At 40.7% G+C, this 12,252-nt stretch overlaps 1 protein-coding gene across 3 annotated transcripts in view; it reads right to left on the bottom strand.

Annotated features, from left to right (window-relative positions):
• LOC136709523 (rho GTPase-activating protein 42) overlaps positions 1-11,160 on the bottom strand; it is a 113,816-nt gene extending 102,656 nt beyond the window's left edge. For 2 of the 3 annotated variants that reach the window (XM_066684819.1, XM_066684821.1), the window contains exon 1: positions 10,507-11,159. In XM_066684819.1, the coding sequence (XP_066540916.1) occupies positions 10,507-10,660 (154 nt within the window). In that variant the 5' untranslated portion in view covers positions 10,661-11,159. Of the gene's footprint in view, positions 1-10,506 lie in introns of all 3 variants that reach the window. The other variant, XM_066684820.1, reaches the window with a different exon arrangement.
• Positions 11,161-12,252: the final 1,092 nt, after the last annotated feature.

The raw sequence follows: 12,252 nt of genomic DNA, 5'->3' as shown, positions 1-12,252 counted from the left end.
CGTTATAAAAAGTCTGTTTCAATAAAATGGCACATTTCATATCAAACCACCCCAATCCACTCAATTACACATTCATTTGCAACATGTGTTTTTCATCTGATGTTAAGCGTCCAAATGTTGTGATGTCACAACCATGAACTCAGCTACAGATGTAGTAAGTGAAAGTGCCTGAACTGACAATACGTAGGTGTTACTGCAGATGGCCAGTGTCAGATTTAAAACAATGTATCACTGCAGCATTCCAAAGGATCCAGACATCCGAATTTCAACAAGTCTGAGATTCATTTTTCCCCATCCTTTACGAATTCAGTCTGAACTGAACAGTCTGTTCCGTACATTTCAGTCTGGAATTCTTTTTGGATGAGGCACAGTACAGAGTGATTGATTAGAAAAGAGAGCATTTTAGTCAAAAAATTAAATTAAATAAATGAGGCCTCTTCTGCACCATCGGAGAATATCTTCTAACTGCAAATGAACCCCACAACAGTTAGTGTTCTGTTGGTCAAGACAAATGGAGTATCCAGGCAAATCAGACTGCCCACAGCATCCCTGTACAACCTTCATTACCAGCTTCATTCAAACGGAAATACGCCCGTAAAAAGACAACATTAAGGGGTTTGTTCAAGCCTCTATAGCCTAAGAAAGAGCATAAACAGTGACAAACTGAATCAAGAAAATGAGGCCATGGCGGCTGAAGGAACATGACAAACTGCATCTCGGGTGGTAATCGCTTCACGTCTGCGTGCAGGAAAAGAATGAAATGACAAAGCAGGCGTTTTCAGTGTCCCCATTTTGGAGATGCAGTTGAAGTGCACTTGGCAGGTACAGATTTTACAAGACAGCCGTGTCTTGAATACACAGTGTTGACACAGTGTGGTAAACATCCACCCACTGCCTGTGCACACCAGTGAGGAACCTTTGGTCAACTATGGCTACTGGGTCATTTAGGTCAGAGTAAGACAGCGATGATGTCTATATGCTGAGAGAATGTAATTAATTGCATCAAATTGTGCAGTTAAATAGTTCCTTTTTCAGTTCAATCGTCAGACTTTATATTAATATATAATATATTAATTATACTGTGAGGAGTGTGGTGTGTTCTCCCCGTGTTCGCGTGGGTTTCCTCCGGGTGCTCGGTTTCCTCCCACCGTGTCCAAAAACACACGTCGGTAGGTGGACTGGCGACTCAAAAGTGTCCATAGGTGTGAGTGAATGTGTGTGTGTGTGTTGCCCTGTGAAGGACTGGCGCCCCCTCCAGGGTGTATTCCCGTCTTGCACCCAATGATTCCAGGTAGGCTCTGGACCCACCGCGACCCTGAACTGGATAAGAGGTTACAGATAATGAATGAATATTAATTATATTTATATTTTAAATTATTAGTTATAATTTCTTTTTACATTTTTCAAGTCCTGGGTTCAAGTCCCGCTCCTGGTGACTGTCTATGAGGAGTTTAGTGTGTTTTTCCTGTGTCCGTGTGTTTCCCCTCCGGTTGTTCCCCACGGAAGGTGAACTGGTGACGTGAATGTGTGTTCCTGTGAAGGACTGGCAACCCCTGCAGGGTGCATTCCTGCCTTAGGCCCAATGATTCCGAGTTGGCTCTGGACCCACTGCGACCCTGAACTGGATAAGAAGTTACAGACAATGAATGAATGAATGAATTAATTAATTGTGTGACCATAAGTCGAAAATAAATACATAAAGAATGTAAGAAAGGCTATTGTGTCAGGCCCATTTAATGACACACCAGCCCATTTCAACTCCCATTACCCGGTGCAGGTTGAACACTGCATGAAACGATGAACAATGAAAGAACCTCAGGGGTAAATGATTTTGCAAAGCATTAAGGAAATCAACAGCAAGATTACAAGACAAACAAGCAGTAAACATCAAATCACATAATGATCAAGGCTGTCAAAACCAGTCTGAATGAGTCGTTTCCTCCTTGCGCAAAGTGAAACCTCTGCAAAATGAGGAAGATCATCTCAGGATTGTACATTTCTGTTTTTGAACATCCTCAGCCTGGCAGTAATGATGTCCCCATACCTCCATCATCCATTCTCACTAACCTGCAGCCTAGATCAAACACGATAAAGGCAGGCAGATCTGCTGTGGAAGCATTATGAGGTGCTTGAGCGCGGCTGTTATCTTTTTTCGTTTGGTTTCTTGTCACCACCATGAAAAGACTGGGATGAGCTACTGCGAGAAAACAGTGTTCCTAAATGAGGATATGGGCCTGGATTTGGCTCGTGAGAGCATTTCTGTAGGGGCCACTGACATGCTGAATGTTCACTTCCTCTCATCCACAACGAATGGGACCGCTCTCGAAGGCATAGTATGCACAGCAGAGGTTGGTTTCCTTGCTCTACAACGTACATAGTATGAGATAAATAGGTTTTTAAAGTGCTGTACCTTGAATCATATTGACTCTATTAATATGACGGGCAGAGTACAAAGCAGCGGCATAAGAGCCATCCACAGAAAGTGAATAGAGGGTCCCAGGCAAACACAAACATACTCGCGCACACACATACAGAGGTTTACTGACAAACATTATCAGAGGGAAGGAAAGGACATGGTTACACAACCTTGTTTACTGTGCATTTCCTGTGGTCAGGCCTCAAGAGCATAGCTCTTACTCACATAAAACATATCAAGCTCCCAGAAGGGCCAAGATATCTGAAGAGACAACGTGCCAGAGCAGTGGAGGAAAAAAAAAAAGGAAGTAGAAGAAGCCTAACATCTCCAAAATGTCACTGTCTTGCTCCACGGGATGTTGTTTCTCACTCTTACGAAAGACCAGCTGAGAAATAAAAAAGAAGCACTCAGAGGGTTAAAATACATCAACTTGAGTCCACAATCTACAAGAGGTACTAAACTACCCTAAAGAGTGTGTTACTGGGGTGGTGTCATCTTTTTCACTGTTCACAATTATGTGGATTCCTACCTCATGGATGTCTGAGACTTCAGGTGACGTTTCATGAGTTTAGTCAACAAATACTTTTTATAATATTCCGAGGATGTTTCCTCACCATTTGCTGCTCTCAAGTCGGTTTGCACTGCCCCGGTTTGCAGTGTTTTTTTAAAGCCCCAGTGTCTGTAAATAGGTAATAGAAAAAATATATATATACTTTGTGTAATATGCTAAGTTTATCTCTTTGCTCATGGGAGAAAACAGAATTTGGGGTTTAGACAGCAAATACACCTTCAAATGTCATAAACCGAGATGAAGATGCTCCATAGGGGCGTAATACTGAATTCGAGTTGCCATACATGGAACTGACTCTAAATTCCGGAGAGTGCTAACTGCATGAAAGTAAACACAGATATTAAGTGCTACAAAACAAACAACTGAGTACAAACATTAGTTTCAAACTGTGAATAAAACCTTACAGAAGTTAAATTTCAGCCACATATAAACAATAGTTTTTACGTGGCTCAAACACACAGTTCCACCTTAAGAGCTTCTGAATATAAACAAATCAGAGAACAGGGTTTCCCCACAATCGTCTCCCATTTGCTGCAGTTACTATGTTTACGGTTATGCGTAAGATTCTGAATATATTCCGATTATAGGTTCAGACTGAGGCGTTTGTATGTACACAAGGAGTAATTCAACCCATATGTGCATGCACAGAATACCACTTAGTATACACTTTATGGCTAACAGCTCAATTGGAAAAGAATACGTCTGTGTATACACCTCAATCGGAATAGTCTTGTATGGCTGCCACCATTCGGCTTACATTTTCTAGCCGATTAAAGGAGGTGTAATCCTATACATAATCCATTTAACAGAAGAATAATAGCTTTTTAAACACCTGTATCCTATTACATTCCCCAATCTGAAGTTTACCATATGTATGTTCTGTACCGTATGTTCCGTACATCTGCTGAGCTTGTACAAGGCAACAGCTATGTGCATTAGGGACGAGATAATCTTTCATCAACTTGTATAAAATCATGAATGACTGCCATGTCACATGGAAATTCTGCCTGTTAATTCCTTCAGCCTTTCTCCCACTAGTCTTTACTGTGAACGGGTTTGAAGGAAACCCGAGGAGGCGAAATGCAGCTTTGTAACAAGATTCTGAAGTAGGGAAAACATCCAACGCTAACCTTAGGCTCATGTGCAGCTGCTACAGAGCACAGATGAGAGGAGAAGGAAAAAAAAAAAATAAAAAAAAAAAATAAAAAAAAAAACCTTATTTGTTTATTTTAAATACTTTTGTGGTGCTCATATCATTGAGCATCGGTTATATCCTCAATATCTGTTTCCCAAGGCCTTCTATCCTATCCATTCCTATAAAGGGGAAGTAGTCCATCACCTTCACAGTAAGGACTTTAGGAGTTTCCATGATTATGGAAAAGACTGCTCTTTCAGTTCAGCACACACTCACGCTAATGCAGATCAGAAGAGTCTTAATCGCTTTCGTAAAGGGTACGGCTCCTTGATCAGATGCAACCTCTGACCCAGCGAGTGTGAGAGTAGCCTTAAATGGAGCCGGACCACTCCGCGTTTAACCAGACAGAAGGGCTTTGAAATTGAAAGGAACTAATCACGACTCCAGGAGCGAGAGAGATCATTTAAGAGTCCTGAGTGACAGTGGAGCAAATAAGATAAAGGACCATTTTAGGGAAGACTCTGAAATATAATCACTTTCCTTATGAAGCAAAGTTAGAGGGACACAATTCATTCATAGGTCTTGGTGTGCCCGTGTGACATAGTTTGCAAAATGCCGTTGAGTGAGGAAGCGTCCAAATCTTAAGAGCTACATCAGCTGTGAAGCAATGGTCTTCAATTTTCAAACGTCGCAGAGGCATACGAGTTATTAACAACCAAAAACACATCAATGGCCTTCTGTTGGTAAGAGTGGATCAGAGCTCTAAAATAGTGTGTCCACTCATTGGTCCACCACTGTCAGAGACTGTAGGTCATCTGTTGCTGGAGTTTGTTTTGGTTGGCCTCTATCCCAGGGCTGCTCAAACCTAGAGATTCTAGAGAGATCTCTGATCCAACATATTCAAATGCCCCTGATGGCTTTCCTTACCTGGATCAGGTGTGGTTGCCTAGATTTAGAGCTCAGCTGTTCAGGATGGTAGATCTCCAGGACCAAGATTGAGCAGCCCTGCTCTTAGCCTTCACCAGCGGCCACAAATCACTGTCCAAAGGACCCTGAACACTAAACACTAAAACATCACAGCACTGAGAATGATCCATTATTTAAACCTCACAAAAGTGCTGTGGAGAAGGTGTTACTGAGAAAAGTAACAGTCTAGTGTAATCAACAAAGTACTGGATTTACAATAGGTTTCAATTCCAATCAAGCTGCAGCTCAACTGATGCTACTTGTTTAATCAGCTGGGCTTCAAACAACTGATCAGGGGTGCTGCTGCTGCTTTGTCAGAATGAAAACCTGAAGCCACACCGGCTTCATGACCTGAGGAGTCTAAATATGTAATTGAGATTACTTGGACTGTGAGAGGAAGAAAATAACTGTGTAGGTGTTTGAAAGGAGCGTGGAAAATAGCACTCCACCACCTCAGAAAAATAAATGTAAGCTGTAATAACGGCAAAGGGTGAATACAGTCAATACAAAAAAAAATCCATTGTTATATTTAGTGGTTGAGGTTTCTCTGTAATTTTATACTGAATATATCTGTGCTGCTTTTTTATTCCTAAAACAGAAACATTGTGTTATAAAGGAAAGAGTTGGCTTTGACTTTTGCAAAATACTGTGCAACTGAAGAAAGGGCAACAGTGCTTCTAACCTATCACTTTTCCATGAGTGACCATAGTTCTGGTCTTAATGAAACACCTGCTTTGGTCAAAGTACCACAAGGGGAAAAAAAACCACAGCAGGGTTCTCCCCTATCTAAACAGCCCTGTTCAGAATTCCTGGTTTCAGCTCCTGTTCCTTTAAAATGATAATGAGTCACTCACGGTTCACCCCGCCCTGAGCACGCAGAAGTAAGAAACAAAGAGCAGAAGCTTTCATTTTTAGATGTTTTCGCTCAGTTCTCTTTCTTCTCTATTCTCGTTTTCTCCATTTTTACTCAGTGCTCTTATTTCTTGGCACTTGACTTGTAAACAAGCTTCCCTTAAAAAAGACTCCAGGAGGAAGAACCCAATTATAATGGATGACTACGTAAAAGCTCAGGACCCTGGTTCAAAGCCGTAGGGTGAGTGATTTTAAACAGTGGCAGTAAATGGGCAAAGAGTTGAAATGAGGCACTTTACACGCGAGGTGTCCTTTTGAAAGGCCTAGCCGTCAGCGACAGTGAGGATGAGTGTAATCCCCTTTTCCCAAGACACAGGAGTCATGGGAGAAATTAACCACAGGGGCATCTGACCTTTCCAAATGACACGCACCCCATTGTTCCACTGAGAGGAGAGGAGGAAAACACACTGAGCTTCTGAGCAGGCTTACAAGTCATTAGACACACTGGCATTTGTACTACTTTGTTCTAAGGTAGAGTCAGGGACTTTATTGAAGAAATACTTCAGCATTTTAACCTCATCTTCATCTCTCCCATTTATAGCAGCAGGGTCGATTACGAGGAACAACCTGAAAACCTGTTGGTTTGAAGAAAAAAATATGCTTATAGGTACTATACATGCCAACAAACAGTTGCTTTAAATAGATTTACTATGAGATACACAGCCATCAGCCCTAACATTAAAATCACCTCCTTGTTTCTACACTTATTGACCATTCTCTCAGCTCAATCATACAGGAGCATTATACAACAAACGAGCTACTGTCTCTGACTTTACATCCACAAGCTGTGTGTGTCTAACAGTGTTTGTTGAGTGGGCATTTATTAACAACTCAAATACCTGCTGTATGGGGGTCCTGACCAGTGAACAATAAGGTGAAACATGGCCAACATTGTGAACTCTTGCATCCCTGCTGGGTCTGATCCACTCATACCAGCACAACACCAATATATCAGTGACACTGCAGCGATAGAAATGGGGATAAGAAAGTATGCAGGGAAACAAGTGAATTAAGACTGTAATTGTAGAACTACAAAGTGCTCCTGCGTGGTCAATACAAGGACAATGAGTGCAGATACAAGGTAAGTGTTCCTAATCCAGTGATCACTTAGTGTAGTGCACTAATACAAGGAACTGAATTCAGAAGGGTAGTAATCAGATACTGCCTTGTGGTTTTTTTTCTAAGCAACACTGTGTATTATGGGAATAATTGATATGCTACAATACATTGGTTGTACACAACTTATTGTGGTGCGTTGTTGGATTGTTTTAAAAGTTGTGTACTATGATTTCAGACACCACTACAAAATGGCAGCGGCTCACAACAAAGCAGTATTTTGTGAATTGTAAAGTTTCAGATACAGCACATATATGGAGCTATATAATTTAAAGCGAGAGTCAAACAAAATGGGTCGTAGAGATAAATAACGGTAATTAAATAACTGAATTTTCACAGGCACATAAAAACAGAATAAACATATACCCGAACACCCCCTTGTGCAAGCTTTACCTTATGCTGCAACCCAGAGTGTTTAGTTCACCCAGATAAACCATTTTTACTTTCACCCCTACCACCCCCACCCGTCACCCTTGGAACAGAGTTACAGGATGTAGTGGTTAAAATCTCCTACCAACAAAACTAAACAACCCATCATGAGCCTGATACATCATCAGAACACACATAAAAATGAGCAGTGGCTCTGCACCAGTCGGCAGTGACAGGAGCACTGTTGGGTTTGTGGTAAATTCAGAGGTGTTCCACCATCCTATATTATAAGCCATTATAATTCCTCTGGGATATGAATTCAGCTTCTTATTCCGCAGCTATTTTTTCAATCCTTAAATGTTGCAGTAATGTCAGGTGCTAGAATGTAACTGATTTAAGGTGGAACTGAAAGCTAGCTACCTACTGAGACGCTAGTTTACAAGTGATGCCTTTTTCTTGTTGTGAAGAAAACAGATTCAAAACACATTAAAATCACATTAAACTGAGATACTATTATCATAGATTGTAAAGGACAAAATACTGACATCGTATTTGTTTATTTCCCAAAGAAACCAATTCCCCCAGGGAAAATGTTAAAATGTAGTAAATGTTTAAAGTTTGTTTTGCCTGGGTCACGATATAAATCAGTGAACAAAATGAGCCATTTGGATAAAAAAAAATAAATGTTGGAAAAACCCTGGATTAGAACACAACCAGTGGGGCTGGGGCTTAAGGTCACAATGCCAAGCGTGGGCTAGAGGAATAGGCACAAATCCCCCAGAGTCCTCGACCATATCCAGTTCAGTATGACCGTTAGTTTACTTCTTCTTTTCCTGTTTTTGAGCAAGTCTTGAAGAAGTAAGATTAGGCCTTATCTAGTCCCAACCCAGATATACCCACACTCATTTTAATGGAAGCAGAGACCTCTTGATATGAAACTAAAACTTGACATCTTCCCTTTTTCATTTCACCATTCTCAGCGAGCATAATCACGGTCCCTGAGAGCCTTGAATTCAGGACAGATATAATCATTTTTAGCTAACATTTTTTGAATATGCGGCCTTAAAATTCACCATTATGTACAGTGACCCCAGTGGGCTATCACACTTGAATACGTTTTACATCCTCAGTCTGGAGGCCAAGAGCTTTATCTTTAAGAAAGAGGACAAATGTCTTAAAGAAAAGTACCTCAGTGTTAAAATAAAGAGACAATGTTGCCATTTTTACAGGTCTGGGTGAGACAAGGTGATAACAGAGGAGCTGAAAGTAGGGCCAGAACCTTCCAGAAATAATCGTTGTACATTCATTTAGGCCTCAGCCAAAACCTTCCTCCCACTTATTCATTCTCCACTCTGCCATGAAGACATTTCTCATAACCAAGCATAGTTATTTAAACTGGTTACAATGACTCAGTTCTGCTTAAAACGCCTTCAAACATTAACTTGAGCACCCAAGGCCTGCGGCTGACCATGCACTAAAGTCTAAATAGACATTAACCATGTCCAAGGATGCAAGTGCTGCCTTTATAAACGCAGAAACTGCAAATATGTGGAGCACTCAGACATAATATTAAAAATATATCTCTATTTCTACACTCATTGTTTATCATATCATACAGGAGCACTTTGTAGTTACAGTTACACACTATTGTTCACCTGTTGCACTGCATGTCTTGTTTGCCCACTTTCACCCTGTCCTTGAATGCTCAGGACCCCCACAGAGCAGGTAAGATTTGGGTGGTGGAGCATCCGCAGTGCTGCAGTGACACCGACGTGGTGAATGTGTTAATGTGTGTTCCACTGGTAGGAGAGGATCAGACACAGCAGTGCTTCTGGAATTTTTAAACACTGTCCACTCTGTTGATACACCTACCTCATTGGTCCACCTTGTAGATATAAAGGTAGAGACAAGAACCCATCTGTTTCTGCACGGTCACTGCAGTGTTCTAAACGATCCAGCACCCACATCCTACCTGAAAGGGGGCTGACACCATGCAACTGCAACTGTAGAACTACGTCTATACCTATAAGGTCGGTGGAGTTGATTAAATGGACAGTAAGATGTGTTTTTTTTTTTCCCCACCGATTGGTGTGTGTGTGTGTGTGTGTGTATTATACATATATATTTCCAGTTGTGAACAAACGTTTGTGCATCCTTGGACGCTTGTTTAGTCTGTTTATAAATGGACCAGTTAATTCAATCCACATTGACAAACAATACACTTCCACCAGTCAAAACAAAGATCACTCACTTCAGTCATCAATCACATCAACCAAAAACAGCCTGTTCATTTCTAAAGATTTGTTGGAAATTGTCATTTAACCTCCTTAGAGGAAGAAAAGAGAAGAAAAATATAGCATATACTCTTTATAAATTAACTTCAGGGGAAAATATATAAATAAATAAATAAGAAAATACGGTATAAAAAATGACTTGGGAACCTTTATTGATGTTGGACATATTTTGGCAAAACGACGATCAGGAACAACACAATACCATCCTTAGGGCATACATTTATGCACCACCAGTGATTGAAGGGTGGGGAGTATTCCACAAAGAAAGATAAACCCAAATTTGAGGACTGTAGGAGTAGGAATATTCCTTAGATTTATTTATTTAACTTTATTTATTTTATTTTTTTTAAGATTTAAGTTGTCTGGCTAAACTGAGAAAACTCTCTTATTGAAATACCCCCTGCTCCAGTCCAAATCTGTCAAATCTTCCATTTCTGCAAATAAAATACATTTCTGGATTTTCTTAATGTAAATAAACAGAAACTATGCTCTATATTGAGCAGAAGGTTGAGTGCGTTGCCTGTAGAATATGTACTGTTAACTCTTTCATATTCAGCTGAACAGGAGTCCTCAAACTTGTGTTTAAAATATCTTTAGTGTTTACTGGACGTGGGTATTTTCACAGTGGGACTTCAACCATGGGACCCTCAGAGAGCCTCTGAGAGAAGGTGAAATCTGTTGAATGAGTCTCCAGTGAGAGAGAAGTGGAAAGATTGCCTGGACTTACTTCTCAGAGCTCCTATGAGCGAGTTGCCGTCTTTGATGAGCTCCTTGATGAACTTGTTGGTCCTCTCCAGCTCAATTTCATGGCATTTGAGTCGCTCCCTGAAGTCGGGGCTGTCCAGAAAAGCGTCGCTGAACTCTAAAGTCGGCAGTCCCATTTTCACTCTCCTTCGCTGAGGCTTTTCACCGGCGGTTACACGACGCTACATCCGCGTTAGGGACATCCTCCGAGTCCAGGGACACTCGCTATCCCCTCTCTTACTCTTTGTTTCGGTCTCTCTCTCTCTCTCATTAACTCCCCCGCTCTCCCTCTTTCTCTGTCCTCGGTGTATGGGGGGAAACTCTTCCTTTCCTCTTCCTAAAAGTTTTGTCTCGGGTTTTTCGGTTTCCCCCCTTCTCGTTTCAAACAAATTCACTTCCAGCCCGAGTGTGGGAGACTGAGACTCCTGCTGGCGGCTTCTCACACAGGGCCTATTAACCTTAGACTCTCACCATTAGCTTAGCATCAAATGTTTGCCGCTGTTGTAACGGTTTTACCGATAATTTTACTCCACATTCATTAAAATTACGGACAAGGCATATTAAAAATTAAAGTATACAAAGATTTAGATCATATAAAAGTGGAACAGATCCCATGATTGAATTAAATATCTCTGTTATAGCTGTCTGCCCTGTCATTTCAAACTGAAATTAATGTTAATCAAAATCAGAAAGTCAGTATGTGATTATATTAACCCAGATTTCACTTCTTGCCTATTGTTTATTTGGAATTATACTTTCATCGAGGGCTGGATGGCTGTTCTAAACGCTGCTGTGAAAGTCCAGTAGCACTGCTGTGTCTGATCCATCCCAGACAGCGAGCATATATCGGTCCACTGGCATAAAAAGCCTGGCACACCACTCACTGTAGACCACTGCTGGTCCACCATCGGACCACTCAGATTACTGTCCTGTACAGGATATAACTCATTTATAGTCTTCTCAAAAAGATTTTACATTCACAGAGACTTTTATTCTGGAAAACAAACTAATACAAATATTACCAACAACTATGAGAGATATAATAATGAGTATTAGTCTGATATAAAATGATTAAATGCTAAAAATGTTGACACTGTGCTGATTAAAATTATTTACTAATCTTATTTATAAAAAATAACAAAAGAACCTAATGAAGGAAAAAATGTAAATTGCACTGTGAATGGAACAGTGCTAAAATGTGGCATTTTGTCTTAAATTCTGTTTAATCACCAGTGGCCCGCACAGAAAACGCTTTGTAAAACACTAGTGGACCTCCAACTTTGCCCTCAGTGGACCAGCAGTGGTCCGCCATCTCCTTGCTATCAGGGATACTGTGTGACAGCGATGCATGAATTGAATATTCACACTTTAATTTTTTTTTAACCAAAATTTCTTATCCAGTGGAAATCCACCATAAATATTATGACATCCTTTGTTAAAATTGCATTATCACAGCTCCCCATGTAAAACTAATCCCATGCTAATTGGGCTATCGTCAGCCAGATCTGGGATCATTTTTAATATGATTTTAAATACCACTTTTATTTCGTGTGCAGTTTGCCAGCATTAACAGTGGGCCGGCAGTGCCACATCTCTTCCAGATAGTGGCCTACGTCCACATGCTGCTGTCTGGGAATGACCAACGTCTAAAATATAAACATCCATTACTGCCAGATTGAGGACAAAAAAAACTGTTTTGTTTGTTTATCTGACTCAGTATTTTCCTGGC

This window comes from Hoplias malabaricus, chromosome 11 (assembly GCF_029633855.1).
Source record: "Hoplias malabaricus isolate fHopMal1 chromosome 11, fHopMal1.hap1, whole genome shotgun sequence".
Classification (NCBI taxonomy): domain Eukaryota; kingdom Metazoa; phylum Chordata; class Actinopteri; order Characiformes; family Erythrinidae; genus Hoplias; species Hoplias malabaricus.
The sequence above is the reverse complement of the archived record's forward strand: the minus strand, read 5'-3'. Positions and strand labels throughout refer to the sequence as shown.